The sequence below is a fragment of the Primulina tabacum genome, chromosome 8 (genome assembly GCF_025594145.1).
Source record: "Primulina tabacum isolate GXHZ01 chromosome 8, ASM2559414v2, whole genome shotgun sequence".
NCBI classification, from domain to species: domain Eukaryota; kingdom Viridiplantae; phylum Streptophyta; class Magnoliopsida; order Lamiales; family Gesneriaceae; genus Primulina; species Primulina tabacum.
This window is the reverse complement of record NC_134557.1, coordinates 6,135,072-6,151,463: the sequence shown is the minus strand read 5'-3', so window position 1 is coordinate 6,151,463 and position 16,392 is coordinate 6,135,072. Positions and strand designations below refer to the sequence as shown.

General features: G+C 35.7%; 2 protein-coding genes across 3 annotated transcripts; both read right to left on the bottom strand.

The window, feature by feature from the left end:
- Window positions 1-483: 483 nt before the first annotated feature.
- On the bottom strand, window positions 484-2,998 carry LOC142553359 (putative NAD(P)H dehydrogenase (quinone) FQR1-like 3). The gene is made up of 4 exons (XM_075663560.1): window positions 2,898-2,998; window positions 2,716-2,809; window positions 1,955-2,220; window positions 484-858 (listed from the first exon to the last, which is right to left on the bottom strand). Exons 1-4 carry the CDS (start codon window positions 2,921-2,923, stop codon window positions 633-635), a joined length of 612 nt encoding a protein of 203 aa, XP_075519675.1. The 5' UTR covers window positions 2,924-2,998; the 3' UTR covers window positions 484-632.
- A 287-nt stretch (window positions 2,999-3,285) lies between these two features.
- LOC142553358 (anthranilate synthase alpha subunit 2, chloroplastic-like) lies at window positions 3,286-16,105 on the bottom strand. 2 transcript variants are annotated; one of them, XM_075663557.1, is made up of 11 exons: window positions 15,860-16,105; window positions 15,572-15,756; window positions 14,713-14,902; window positions 14,162-14,313; window positions 13,551-13,666; window positions 13,209-13,455; window positions 13,062-13,118; window positions 11,251-11,406; window positions 4,972-5,052; window positions 4,621-4,707; window positions 3,286-3,773 (listed from the first exon to the last, which is right to left on the bottom strand). In XM_075663557.1, the coding sequence occupies exons 1-11, from the start codon at window positions 15,972-15,974 to the stop codon at window positions 3,450-3,452; spliced, it is 1,710 nt and encodes a 569-aa protein (XP_075519672.1). In that variant the 5' UTR covers window positions 15,975-16,105; the 3' UTR covers window positions 3,286-3,449. The 2 variants fall into 2 exon arrangements, with proteins under 2 accessions (XP_075519672.1, XP_075519673.1); XM_075663558.1 differs by having other exon boundaries at window positions 11,251-11,403.
- Window positions 16,106-16,392: the final 287 nt, after the last annotated feature.

The following is a 16,392-nucleotide window of genomic DNA, read 5'->3' as shown; positions in this document are numbered from 1 at the left end:
TATATAATTAATATTTGTGTACATTGCGCGTGATCATTGTAAAAAGACAGATGTAGCCAAGTGGATCAAAGCAGTGGATTGTGAATCCACCATGTGCAGGTTCAATTCTCGTCGTTCGCCCCTGACTGATTTTTTTTAGTGAACGTATCACAGCTAACTCCTATTTCTTTTTTGTAAAGACGAAAAAAGAAATTTTATTTTCTGCTTCATGCTAGTAAATTCTTAAAAGTCTTAAATCGAACCTTGAAACACTTGACTGCAGCAAGATGGCTTTTGCAAGCAGAATACATAGTGTTGGTTGAGACTTGATCATATTATTGAATTGATTCTTCATGTCCTGATGCTGCTTCTTGGAAATTTTCAAACTTCATCTTAACGCAGAGTAAATAATCGTTCTTGACAAGAATCTAACTTAAAGAATCAAAGATCATGACGATTATGATCCAAACAAAAAGTTATCAACAGATGTTATGGATCCTAAAATCATGCCAGAAAATGGATTTCTTGATATTGTCCAATTCGAACTGCAAATGTGGAATGGGATTTTCAGGATTCGGGGAAACATTAAATTTTATATGGCGTTCTGAATCTTCGGAAAATTTACATCGAATACACATCTTACTAGAGAAGGCTTAAATCTTGAGCTTCCTTGTAATTTCAGCAATGTACTTACCTTGATAAAAGGCTTGCTGAAGTTCAAGCTCTGAGGGCTGCCGTGATCCATCTGCTGCATAAGTTCCTGACCCATATGAAGATCCACCCTTTACCTCATGCATCTCAAACATTCCGCTGCCAAAGGTATATCCAAGAGGAACATATATCATGCCATGATGTGCTAGCTGAGTTACTGCTGTCAGTCTGCAAACATTATCGAACAAAGACCAATTGCTATAAGAAACGATATTGAAATAGACCATGTAAATTGCAATAGTGAGACATCAGTTAGTCAATATAATCAATCTGTTGGCATTAAATCGAAAAATGGTGGTATATTGGTTTCGTTTTCCTTTCTGAACTGCAGATGTAAGAGATATCGCGAAAGCAACAACAATTAATATAAAAGGCTTCTAAATTTATGATACTAAGAGTTAAGAACTCCAAATATTTCAGTTAATCAACTCTGTATTGTAGTGTCAACTCTTCAGGGTAATTCTTCAGAAAGATAGAAACATAATATTATTGAGTAACATGTACTGCTTAAGAGAGTGCGAGATAACACTTGACAGCGGATGCTATGTGTTCGGTCCCAGCCTCATTCAACCGATTATATGCATCTACTTGCGTTTCAAAAAGGCTATTGTTAGTCCTCTGTGCCACTATGGTAACAGGTGACTACAAAAGCTAATATATATGAGAGAACCTTAATTAGCACATGACAAGAGTCATTTGTGGATATTCTTTAAGAGAAAGCAAAGGGCCAAAAGAAGTTATGCTAAACAGGACAGAATAATGAGACCATCCTGTTTTTTAGCCCAGCAACTTTAATCAGTTTTAGTGATTGATTTGAGGAACCTTCCCCCCACCGTTCCATAAAATTAGGAAAAACATCTTGCTTTGAAATAGCGATCGATGTTCAGTTAAAATTCCATACCACCACTGTTGATGATGAGTTGATGGATAGTCGCTCAGCACATACAAGTGATCGATTATTTTACTCAACATTAGTCAACCCACAGACAGAAAATTTAATAAAAAAACAAATGCCGACCAGCATATACGAAAAATAAAAGCTAACAGAATTTCATGCTGCCTACTTACTAAATTTCTTGGTTGTCCATAGCCCTTTTACTTCTTTCAAAGGGTAATTATGTTCCCTTCTTAGTTTCAAATAAGTTTAGTTCGACATTAAATAAATAAACTGGAGCAGCAAACAGTATAGAAACTTCGACTGCACAAAAAATTCTCGACAAGACTCTAAACTGCAATCTTGAGCCAAAAGAATAAAACAACTTACGCGCTTAGTTCTTGACCACCTCCATGAAAACCCGTGCTCCAAAAAATTCCTGCAGGCTTCCCTGCAAGTGCTTGTGCAGCCCATATGTCGGCAGTGGCATCAAAGAAAGCTTTGAATTGCGCTGCCATTACCCCAAAACGGGATGGAAATCCAAAGATAAATCCATCAGCCTCCAAAAGCTGTTCTGGACTGATCTCAGGCACATCGTCGGCTTTGTGAGGAGCCTTCATCTTTTTCAAAACCAGATCAGGTAGTGTCTCTGGTACCTACATGTTGAGCAAAACGACCAACTAGTAGTAATGTTTAAGTTTCTGTCAAATTTGTTGGTGTTACATTTGAGCATCCTTTCCAACTAAAGATCCCTCTAATCAAAAGGTGGTAGGATATGATGACTACACGATAAACTTCGCATAATTATAATCAAATGAATAATACAACCAATTTGTGCCTGAATTCATTCAACTAAAACTTAAGCATTAAGTACAAAACACTATTGTCGCATGTTTTATAAAATGGTGGGTGACAGACAATTGTAACAAATTAATGACTCTCCTCTCTTGATTTTAAATATTTTTTAGGAAATATTTACAAAGTTTATGATGTTAGAATCCTTATCAAATGTTTAAAATGCCATCATAAAACCGAATTAAAAACTCACAAGTATTACCAGCAATAACCCCCAAAAAAAAACTAACAAAGAAGTCAAAACAGTCGGAAAATCCTACACAGAGGAGCAGATTAAGGTTTCTCGCAAATCTTACCTGCCAAAGCGTGGCTTGAACATGAGGAACTGAATTGGCCCCTCGCTGAATCTCTCTAGCCATGCTCTCCACATGTCCATACAATGAGTAATACCTTGAGAAAAAAAGAACAAGAGAAGCACCCAAATCATCAAGTACTCACTCGTTCGATCGAATCAGTACTAGTCGTGGATCACACTTACACTACGTACACCTTCGTGATTTCCATATCCGTTTCTTTACTTGTTCCCACTTTCTGTGCTTAAAATCTCAGATGCACCGAATTAATTACTCTAGCATTTATTTCGTTCTCATTCATTTTTTTTTAATGTACATCACAAATGAAAATCTTCAATTCAAATATTATTTTTTTATCTATGATGATGTAATTTTAATTTTTTTGACATAATTCAAAATACCAAAATTATGACGTGATATATATGAAGTTTTACGTTCGGAACACCTTATCCAAATTATCCAACCTTCCTTTTGTTATTTTCGCACTTGCACCTTAGATATATTTATTTTTGGAATATATAATCTAATGTTCTCTACACAATCATTCAATAGTCAATACACACCCAATAAAGATTTTTAAAATGCACTAAAAGGTTTTTTCTTGTAGTAAAAAAGATGATAAAATAAATTATTTCGGGCTCAAGACTAACTAAATCGATAATGGAAAATTGTGCTAAATATCTGTATATTTAAAAAAAAAAAAATGAACTATTCAGGCCGGATCAGGTTATTCCATATCACTTTTCAATGAATGAAGACTCCGCTAGATCAATAGCACGAGCAAGAGCTGCAGCTTTGTTGTGGCACTCTCTGTGCTCGTCATAGGGGTCACTGTCAGCAACTATACCAGCCCCGGCTTGGAGATGGGCGACCCAATCTCTTCGGTGTGTAGCATCCTTGTACGAGTACATTGTGTCATGTCGGATGTTGGTTGGGAATACCATAGTTCTCAGAGATAAGGCGATATCCATATCTCCAGTAAAAGAAATGCAACCAAATCCACCACTATAAGGTCCACGTCTTGTAAGTTCAAGTTGATCGATCAATTCCATGGCTTTTACCTGCAATTTAAAACAAGTATATGGGCACTTATCTGGACAAAGCGCTTGCATCTTTCACAATATACATATCGATCACACATATACTTCTCCTAAATTGGACCAAAACCTGCATCATCTAGATAGAATGTGGGCACTAGACACAACTCCAAATAAGGGACTCTGCAGGAGGCGTCCACGTGAGTACCTCAAATCTCAAGTTACCAATCACATTTGATCAAACAAATCCGGTCGTATGAGAAAAAAAAAATTCAGATCAAACTCGAGGGATTCTGGAATCAAAGTGGAAACTCCTGATTTCTACAGCTGATTGCAACAAATCTATGGTAGGCAAGCATGAGAAGATGTTTGGAGACTGAATAGAATCAGTCTAAGATGAGGAGTGAGATTCCTTATAATGGTAATGTCCCGGTTTAGACAAAAGGGAAGTCCACAGGGTGTAATGTGAGCCAGGTTGTGCATAAGATTCTTACTACCAATAATTCAAGTATTAGCATCACAACAGAAAAACATTATAAAAAGGAAGAAAGATCATCCCAACTATAGAAAACCATTATCAAAACATCACAGAACGTAGGAGAAATTTAGGCAACTGAGCAAATGAAGCAAGAGTGAAAAAGCAGATGTCCAACAAGGGCCAAGACCCATTCGATGTAGCAAAAGGTTAATCCCCAAAAGATTTTTGATGCATCAATTATTTAGCAATCTTAACACATCTTGATCTCACTGTGAATTTTTGTTTCTTAGAATCGATAAATAAATCAGAATAGATGGGATTGAGGATTCAGAATAGGTGGCTTTTATAGAAAAGTGAATCATTGAACTTCAAGAAAAAAGTCAGTTGAAAAACCTTTGGGGCTCCACTGACTGTACCGACAGGTAATGCTGCACGCAAAGCATCCCAGCTGGTCAGACCATGAGATAACTCACCAGTGACCTGCAAAATCAATTTCAACCAATATTGAATAAGAGCATGTTTAAAATAAACGGGAATATATAATAACTAAATCTTGATGAAAAGTGTGAGGCCGAAGCAATAATCAGCTCAAGCCTTCCTGATACAAACAAACAAGAGCATCACCATTTACTTGAAACAAATGTTTCTTTTCCTCTTCTACACAAACCAAACATGCTCAGGATGCTTGTTTTTTTCCATAAAAATACTGAATTATATTGGCAATCTCCAGCAAAAAATACGTACAGTCGAGCTGATGTGCATAACATGAGAATAACGTTCGATGTTCATGAGTTTCTCGACCTTCACAGAACCAGATTTTGACACCTGCACATGCAAAACTAGTCAGAGAGTCATGACAATTGACAATTGACACGCAATGAAATATACTCCATCGCCCTTAATTGAAAGTACAGTTTGAGTTAGGTCTTTTTTATGTTAGGATACTTTTGAAAAGAAAGTTGACATTTTTTTATATGATTAATTAATTCTTGGAAGATGGAACAGAAGCATTTGCTAAATTATGAACCAGTTGACATTGCTTCACCAAGCTTAGATCTCTTCATTCTCTTTCTAGCATCACCCAAAATTTACCTTGAACTCTCTACCACCTTAATAAAAAATTCATTTCGCAATTCATCTCAAATTACCTAGAAAATAAGCTTACACAAGTACAAAACCGGCAAGACCATGCCTGCAGGACAGGGTATCCACTGGAAAACAAAAACCAGCCCCTTAAACCCAAAATGGGGTAAATGTTCTAACAGCCTTGCCACTACCATAAAACAAACTTGGACACAGGCATAAAAATAGATATGATAAAGAAAATAAAGCAATTCTTGAACACCAATTGCATTTTGATTGCTATCCATGACACCTTTAAAACCAAAATTTTAACCTTAATATCATGCACACTTGTGTGATCGTACACCATGGTGAGTGAAATAATAAGAGTTTGACTTGAGATCAGAACCATATCAAGTAAGAAACGAAAGAACGATAATTAGTATAGCTAGAATCTGCTGCAATCTTTACTATTTTCGTTTTTGTGATTCTATGTATCTGAAATGCAAAACCTGCGACCATTCACTCTCATCCAAATCTCTCCACGTTTATGTGAAATAGGAAATGAGTAAAAGATCAAATGAACAAGCTTTTGATTTAAAATGCGAAGAGGTGTCAAGTTTCATACATGTTACCAAATATCCGTTAAGATTATACTTTGGTTTAACTTCACCCCAAAAGCTAGCTCAAAGGGAAGGATAGTCCAATTCCATATATATAATTCTCAAGAACTTAATCCAATTGATGTGGGACATCTAACACACATTCTCACGCCCAGGATTGAACAACCGGAGCGTGAAGTTTAAGAGACATTATCGGGTGATCTATAAAGCAGTCCAACACATATCAATGGGTCTGAGCTATGATACCATATTAATATTAGATTTGAGTCTAACTCTACTCCAAAAAATAGCTAAAAAAAGGATTGTTTAAGTTCATATATACAACTCCCAAGAACTTAATCCAGTTGATGTGGAACATCTAACAATAGCTATATTTGCCTTAAAAATTCACATAATTTTTTTCAGTAACTTTATTGGGTGAGTGTTGCAACCACAATTTATATATAATAACAAAAGATGAACAATAGGAATATGATATGAAATTATACTAAAATGAACCCGGAGATGCACGTTGTACAAGAGGAACTCGCATCTTTCTAGCCTAAGCTAGTATACCACTCAACAAATAAATATTGAGTGCTTAATTCAAAACAACTTTTTCTTATATTCTATTTTCCCTTCCCCAAGATATCACGTCTAGAATTTTCTTTCATATATAGGCTATGACTTTGGCTCTTTAAGATTAGCCTTGTTCGGAATGGCAACGGGGTCGGTTTGGCCAAACCCAATACCCGACCCTCCAAATTTATTATTTTATATATTTTTTTCAAATACAAAATAAAAAAGTTTAAAATTTAATTAATCATTAAAACTATTTTCAAAATTTATATTAATAATATTCAGTAACAAAAAATATTATGCCAAGTTAAAATCTATAAATTTCAATTCAGTTAAAAATTAACTATAAATTCTTATTCAATTAATAATTAATAAAAAAAATGTGCAATTATATGTTTTCATATTAAATATATTATTTCAATATTAAAAAATTATAAAATAAAATTATGATTAAAATATTTATTATTAAATATATAAAAATTTATAATTATATTAATAATAATAATAATATATTTATTGTATATATATGTACGGGTCACGTCTGGGGCGGGTCCGGCTGCTCCAAACCCATTTGGACCCGTTTAGACGGTCTTAAACTCGCCCATCCGGGGGTGGGTTTATTGCAGGGCCTGGTTATTGCCATCCCTAAGCCTTGTCATCAAGGCTAAGAGTTGAAAGTTGATCTCCAATTTGAGAATCTCTAGTTGTCAACTTCATCTTCAACTTCTATGCATGGTTTGTCAAAAAAACTTCTGGCTAGAACATCATAAGAATTTTATGGCCATAGAAATATAAAAACTTTGCAAAGAAATGTGCTGCCTTCCACCATGATCAGCGAACACCATGCTCCAACTTCTCCAAATACGTCCTCAATAGAATTATAGATTTCTCTCCCTCTTATCTCATTTCTTTTTTGCGTCAATTATGCTACCAATTATGATGATAGCGAAAGTATCCTTAGAATTGGTGACTTCTCTCCCTGCTTTCACCACAGGCTCTTCCCGCTTTTGTTTGAATCTTTTTTCTTATCCATTGCCATAACGGATCGGCTTCTTCATTCCTTTTTTTCCCTTGCACTCCACTTAAACTTAGCCTCGTCAGTAAGCAAGAAAATTTGATTTCCAAGTATACTCCCCCCTCCATTAACCCTATTACCTAGCATAATCCTTCTTATCATATTTAAACAATAACAGTAACCAACAATTTCCATTACTTCATATGTAGCCCCAACCACTGAATTTTCCCTAATTATGCCATATCACATCATCATCAAATAAATAACCAGGCCTCTCCCTAGCTATCACAACCCACAAAAAAAAACACTTTAAACTTTAGTTGTTAAAGGCGAGTGTCTCTCGCCTGTCACCAAGCAATCCCTCTGCGCCTGGCTACAGTTGTTTACTAAGGCGAGCCTAGGCCTTGAAGCCCACTTAGGCGCGCTTAAGGTGAGAGGCATCACCAGGCGATCCCGCTGCACATGGGTATATGGCGAGCCCAAGCTTTGAAGTCCACTCAGGCGCACTTTTATGTTCACTTTTCTTAAAAAAAATTTAATTGACTCTTTATTTCATCAAAAATATTCGAAAATTAAATATATAGATAGAGTTATAAACTAGGCTAGAATTATTGACTTGACAAATTAGCGGAAAAAACCCATACACTTACTATGGTAAGTAGGATATTAAAAGTAAAGAAAAAAATGTGTCAGCAATAGCAGATTTCTTAGCTACACAACATACTAAAGATAAAATATCAATAATCTAGATCAGAAAAATAAATAAAAGTAATGCAAAAGTCTGCCAGTACTGAAGATAATAGTAGTAGAAGATAAATAACTAAAATATTTTTTGTCATATAATATATTTTGGTTTAGCTTAATTATTTCAATAATATTGTTTTGTAATAAAATACTAGTAAATAAATATATTATTTCAAAAAATTAATAGTAAGCCTTGCTTCGATAAGGTGAGCCTCATCTTTCGCCTTGCGCCTCAAATAGAATCGTTTAAAACTCATGTAACGAACCTCTTTGGTTAACCCCAAAATGAGATAAATCGATGTGAAATCTCATCCGTTAGATATGGTAATGGGACACCAAAAGAATTAATGAGCCGTATGAGGTAGGGTGTTCGATCCTTATGGACTAACGGGAAAAGTACAACCTATAAATCCATCATGGGGCGTCGAAGGTTTTGGTCCGGGACCACTTTGCGCCTTTAACAACTATGCTTTAAACATAGGCTTACCTGTAATAAAAACAGCAAATTCATGGACTACCCCAGCAGCGCCTCGGAGAGAGCCTGTTACTAGTTAATACCCTCCGTATCTGTGATGACCTTCTTGTGCTACATTCAGCAGTAGCTTTAGGGATTTAAATGTACAATCTGCTTTTCTTTCATTCCTTTTCCTCATTACTGTAGTTACGGCTGATTTTAAGGCTTTGAAACCCGTCCACCGGCCACCCTTCACTGACTGATACAATCACCCCGACGTCTGCCTGATTTTTGGGTTTTGGCGGATACACACTGATTTGGTTGGTCTATATAATCTGTTTGGGCCCAATCAATGACATAGCCCATATTCCCTTGTACAACCCTAGCCCACTCCTGACATACCAAAACCCCAAGCCACATAGCCTAAAAAATGTAACACCAGGTCACAGGAAGAAACAACGTCGTTCTTGGCATATTGCCCAGCCCAATTCAAATGCTCCAACAGAACAAAAAACCAGTCAGCACGCACACCTTCGATCCTCCACCCTTGCCATAATAATGAAGCACAAACTTTGTATAGTTTCACCATGTTTCGTCCATTGTACCGTCCGATTAGCTCCATGGCGCTGATTGTTGGGTATAGATCAATCCTAGATACTCATCCCATTGTGCCCCCTTCCTCGAACTCCGGTACTTTCATTCGTCCAACTTGTGTCCGATCGTCAATAAAATAAGACAACGCGGATCCCTCCGTAACTTCTTCCTCATCTGAATTTTCAAATACTTTGGTTAAATATGGTCTAAGCTTCTCCCTACAATTCTGAATAACACTCTCAGCCAATATTTTCATTTGGCAAAGCTTCCTCGTTGTCTCTTTTCACGGCAGCCGTAATGAGAGTGAGTAAAGCTGAATTTATATCATCGCTTTCTTCAAAAACAAGACTCATCTCGCTGCCTCCATAGACTCAAAGATGATTTCTGATGAAACCTTATAGCTCTAAGGAAGTGCTGGAACATCTCAATAATTTTCTGATCCATTTTCAAATCTAACATGATTACAAAGTACCTGACCTTTGCCATGGTTTTGAGAATAGATATTATGATGAGATCTGCTAGCAGTGTTGGACAAATCCTCAAATTCGATACTATTAAATGAAAAACCTCCTTCATTGTCTCATCATCATAAGGAGCATCTGGTGGAGTAATTCTTATGATCTCGCTGATGCAAGAAGTTACTCCTGCTCTCACATCATCATCAGAAAGTTTCAAGAAGTTTTCTGCTATCAATGCATCCCTTAGAGGTAAAAGAGCAGTTAGCACGGGTTTGTCTGGTGATTGCTCCACTCTTGATAGAAGTTGCTCGATTCGATCGAGAAGATGCAGCAGTTCATTCGAGGATGAGAGAGGCTGAAACAGAGCATTCACAGTTGTTGTAAGGCGTTCTTCCAGCTTCATATGTGAGATTGGTAGCATCAACTATTCACACTCTACTCAAATTGTGTGGTTGCTCTTTTCTTCCCGACTCAAAGATCCGGCAGGTCAAACCAATTGTTGCAACCACGATTTATATATAACAACAAAAGATGAACAATAAGGATATAATATGAAATTATACTTAAATGAACCCAAAGATAAACTCTGTACAAGAGAAACTGTGATACCCAGAGCAAAAATTCATAGGGCGGTACATGATCCATAATATAGGTGGTTATACAATACCTAAAAGATGGAAACCCCACCAATGATTGGGCGACGTGAAGCATGAATGAACCGACCTCACATCAGAATGACAGATATCAAATGTGAGTGTGCTTGACTTGAGGAAATTATGGAATGGGTGACCCTCGGAAAGTTTTTCAAAGCGTTTGAGTAAGGACATAAACATATTGGAAAGACAATCGTCGAATTTGAGACATTACAGAACTATAATTTTCCCTAGCCTAAGCTAGCAAACCACTCAACAAAGTAATGCCTGATTCAAAACAACTCTCTCCCCTTATATTCTATTTTCCCTCCGATTTTATTTTGGTCCAATAAATTCAATCCATAACATAGAGACATTAGGCATGCAATTTTGCATTGATGATTATACCCTGCGATATTATGGAAGGAAATTGTCACCCAAGACATGGTCTATTTAAACTACTGCCTGAAAAATTTTCTGTTTCATGCTACCAAATGCATGTTTTGTGAGAAAAGACAATGGGTGTGGCCAAAATACAAATGTTAAAGAGGAAAAGTTGTTTAAATTGGTGGATATAATAAGAAACGATTGTTTTAGAGATTAGGCTGGGTTGACAGCTCGAATGAGGGATTGGGAGCATAACATAGACAACTATTAGAGAGAGGATAAGAAAGAGAAATTTCACATGATGGAAAGTAAATGAACACAAATCAACTGACTTGGAGATCGGTGATATTCAAGAAAAGCTCAGTGGAGTATAGATGCATAAAACCCAAATAGTTTGGGATCAATGGTTGCCAGACGGCAAAGCCAACGATGATGATGATGGTAATCAATCACATAAATACTGCCCAAACAGTAGAATGAAATGAAGAAATGCGACCTTTCCAACATCATTTCTTCCCAAGTCAACAAGCATAATGTGTTCAGCACATTGTTTCTCATCATGCAACAGCTGATTTTCCAACATGTAGTCTTCCTTGGGAGTCTTGCCCCTACGAACAGTTCCAGCAAGAGGTCGGTTAGTGATTTTTCCCTGCTATAGAAGAAAAGAGCAACATAGAAAAACACTGTCAGAACTACCAAAAGTAAAACGAAAGAATAATCAAGGTACCTTCACAATTTCTTTAATTGAAAAAAAAAACTCATAGCATTTTGTGAGATCAAAAAAAAAATACCCACAGATATCATGCATTTTACCCATACTCTCTCATTTGCTCATATATGTTCAGATTTGGCAATTCTTAGATGCTTTAAAGGAAATATAAATCCATGAATGAACATGATTAGACTCAAACACAGTTCCTTACAACTGTGCAATGGAACTGTATATGTCCTTTAAATCTGTTTCAATTCCAAAATAAAAACCGGAACCGAAGACTATTCAGTTAGGTTTTGGTTCATTAAATAAGGAACCAAATCCAAAACCGAAATTGTAAATCAATGTTAAGTCTTAAAGTCCCGGAGGACAAGAACAGCTTAATTTACATAATTTAAACTATTTGATTTTTATTTTAAAAATAATAATAAAAACATTATATTTGTAAGATAACAATTAAATAATTAAATTTAATTAGTTTTATTTTGTACCATGATTTATTATCATTAGAATCTAATGGACATTTCGGTTCAAACAATAATATAAAGTTTTATCAAGAAAAAAACATATTAATATTCTGATTTTTCATAAGAAACGAATACAAATATAAGCAGCGAAAATCAATAATTTCTCCACCAATGAGAGCAATCAAAACGGCACACTTGAGTTGTTGTATGTTTTAAATATTGAATTGCACTGTTACCACGATATATAGTTTTTGACTAACCGACAGGTATTTAATCCTACAATTGTTTATAATTGGTATCAGAGTCATAAGATGATTGAAGAAAAACAATTATTGCCCGTGTTAGGAGATCAAAAGTGGTACTTGGACTGTTGTATGATCTAACATATTTGAGTTGCTCTATTACCGGCAATCGTAGCTTTTAGTAAAGTGGCAATAGTTCGATCATACAACCCAAATTAGGAATTCCACCAAATCAGGAATTCCCTCAACCAGCACATTAATGATAGAAATTAGGAAACAAAAATCTAATCTACTCTAAATTCCACGCGTATTTCTTTCTTCACAAAGTAAACATGTTTCTCATTCATAAATACAGAATCCTGATGAGGATCTCTAGTCAACAATTGAAGTAGCCAAATCTATGATTGGGTGTCATTGATTGGGTCAAATGAACTCCCTAATCGGGTAAAAGATTGCAATCGATACAAAATAAAGATAACAATACTTGCTAAGGCTAAACTAAAGCAAAAGGGAAAAAAAATTGAGCAACTTGGGGGGCTTCCATATTACTGAAGCTTGCAATACTCATATAAACATGTATACAAACACCTGTAAGTTGATGTTGTTCACAATTTCAATTTTGTAATTTCTAATTCTAATTCTATTTCTAATAAATTAAATATGAGACTTCCTAATTTAATCCTTTCTTCAATTTCCAAATTTCATAACAAATTATTTGGGATAAATTTAGAAAATAAGAGGCTTCTTAATATTTTTCTTCAATACACATGTTACAACAGATAAAAAAGAAATACAACAAGAGCAGGATAGGCGTGATAGACAAGATCTTGCAGCTTAATCATGATAAAAAAGTGTAGAATTTACTGTGCAGAGAGTATTTACTCGCCTTTTTAACTCGAGTAAGAATTTCAGGACTCGAAGCAACCAGGATACAGCCTCTAGCCTAAAAACCAATACACATTTGAAGATGGTAAGAAATTAAGCAAAAAATGAGTGTCATGATTGAACAAACTTCATGAATGCTTATACGAACTTGTAGATAACCCATATATGGACTTGGATTGACAATTCTTAGTGCTCTGTAAACTTCAAAAGGATCAGCAAATGTTCGACGTTCAAATCGCTGGCTTAGCACAATCTGGAAAATATCCCCGGCAAGGATGTGGTCCTTAGCTCGTATAACAGCATTCTGGTAATCTTCACTTGTCATGTTGGACCTAGTTAATGATTGACCAAAAAGGCTAGTATGTAATTTAATTGAACCAGCAGGAAGCCTAGGACTGCAATTAAAATCAAAATCATAAAATTAATAACAAGAAACTGCCAAAAAAAGAAAAGAACGAGAATGTTTTCAAAACCAAATTGAATCACATACGGAATTATATCGTGCACTTGCGAGGCCAAAGCTTCTAATCTATTCATTCCATCATCATAGGCCTCCTCAACAGAAGAAAACTGATCCAACCTGACCCAATGTATTATATATGCTTTCTGAGAGTAAAAAAGTACACGGACGAAATATTCAAAAAGAACATGAAGTTCGAACATAAAGCACTTGAAATGACTTCTGTAAATAAAGCATTGTGAAAATAAAATTTGGTTCAAAGTCAAAATGGAGCAGTTTTTGCATTAATCACTTGCAAAAAACTGTGTGAAGCCAATTCAAAACAAGAAACTACAGCATGTAAATAGCATCATAAAATTAATTAAGAGAAGGTTATTGAAAACTCAAGTTTCACTTCTTGCTGGGCATACTATCCAATTGACCATGTCTAGTAGTTGACAAAAAATTTCTAACAAATGCTAGCAACAAAATGAGCTAACAGAATAGTGTAGCATGATGCAAAGAATAGTTGTACTTGATGCAGCTTATGTTTATGTGGTTGTTGCAACTAGCTAAACCAGAGATGCATGTCTAACTACTAGACAATTTATATTTATGATTGTGCAAATTCTAAACTAAAAACAAAAGAAAATTTCCAAGACCTTCTCCACATGATCAAACACAATAACATTGTCATAAAGGCCGAGATGAATGTCAGGAAGGTTTCTGTCATCCTCAGGAGCTTTTGAAAATGGAAGCTTTTTCTTTTCCACATACCGCATTGTATCATACGAAAAGTAACCAACCCAACCACCTGCTTGAGATAAGATATACAGTTCATGAATTTTTATGGCTTATTAAACCGAAAAAATGAAAGTGGAAGGGGCACAACCATCTCCAAAGAATGCAAACCCTTCTTATTCAAGATCCTAGCAAGAGCATTCACTGATGGTGAATGAAAAAAGAAACAACAAAGTACAACTACTTCGTGGAATCACATGAGCTACTAAACAATTGAAAAATGCTCCATCAGTCCCATCACCCATGTCCATTCCATAAAGAGGCTTCTGGATTCAAGTAACAATGTGACCTTACGAACTCACAACAGTAGTTTTAAAGGCAAATAGCAATTTGAGATCTAGACATTATACTTGAATTCTGACAGTAAGAGGAATCTTTTTATCTTCCATCGTAAAATTGCAGTGCATATTACCACAGAATGCTTCAGGGAGCTCATCAATGCCTTGTGGTTTCCACTTCTCCATAATCCTACGAGGAACAATCATGGGATCCTCGGCAAACTCTTCTGTCCTTTGTCCAGCATGGTGGTCAACTATGGTTACCATGTTCTCTTTTGCCACAATTTCCATGCTGGGCTGAGATCCAATAACACTGTATCGTCCCTGGGATATTGAATCAACAATTGTTAAAGCAACAAGCCTGACAGCATAAGGAATGGATTTAGAGTTTTGACATAACCATGTGATGCTACTGGAATGATGTTTGCTAAGCAATAACAACAAATGACAAACATAACAAACAAAACAGACAAAACAAAGGAAACATACAGATTAATCAGCTATATCAACAAAAGGGTATTGTAACTTTATCGTGGTTACGTAATGGATAATGCGCTAACTTTAATACACTCCAGATAAAATGAGAATAGTGCATATTCACTTCATTTCAACTATCTGGCCTATTGTCTTCGGGAAGAGAGTTTGAGAAGAGCGGAGTGGTTTACCACCGACATTCTACACTGAACAAATCTTGTGGTCAATTATTCACTTATCGCCAGGTCTCTCTTATTTGGGACATAGAATTCGTATTTGTCAATAAAATTAGATAATTAGTCTCAAGTTAGTGGGAAGGTATGGAAACTTGGTCGCTCCAATGCAAATGCCTCGAGAGAGTGGATGAACAGTACTCTCTCTACAGTATTTCCACCAAATTTAGGTCACCAAAACCCAAGTAGTAGCTCCGCCCAGACGTTTAAATCAACTATATACATGCAACTTTAATACGAAACATAAGATGAAACCAACAAAAATTAAAAATAGCACACAACTTACAACACTGGAAACTTTGAGACCAGGCTCAACAGACTCGAAAAGAAAGCTGGGAGCATCCCTTTCATCTTCTTTAACCAAGCACCGATACGCAAGCACGGGAGTCAAGTGATCAGAAAATATGGATCTGTACAAGGGGATCAAATTCCCTTGTTTTGCAGATTCCTTGAACTTGGACGAGTGGTCCGCTGCAGCCATGAAAATCACCATTGTCGTGAAACTAACAATGAATTGCAAATTGAACTAATACGGATAACAACGAATTGAATTCAAGAAGATAGGAAGCCTCACATAATGATGGCGGCGAGATGGAACATTTGAGTGCGGGAAGAGTCCCGACAGTGTGGCAGGAAAGGCGAGGACGAGGAGAGAAGAGTGGACGAAGAGAGAAGGTTGAGGTTTCCATCTCGCATTCCGATAATTTAATTGATGAAAGAACTCCTTCAGCAGCGGCGCAGCCAGCCCGCCGGAGTGCAAGTGATTGGTTTCGTTGTTAGGGTAGATTGTTTAGAGAGTATTATATCATCATATGAAGCAAATTAAGTTGTAATAATATTTACTCACTTTGTTAATTTATTAAGTAGTAAATCAAATAAATATTTATTTGATAAAAATTTGACTAAAACTTAAATTGTTTTTTTTTTGAATATTTTAAAAAATATTTATATTAAAATTATAATTAAATAATAATGATGATATTGATTTTTGGACAGTTTATAAATCAAAAATTTATGATGAAATTATTCACTAAAAAATTGAAAGTGTAATCATACATAAAAATATATAGTTTATCTAAAAAATTGAAAGTGTAATCATACATAAAA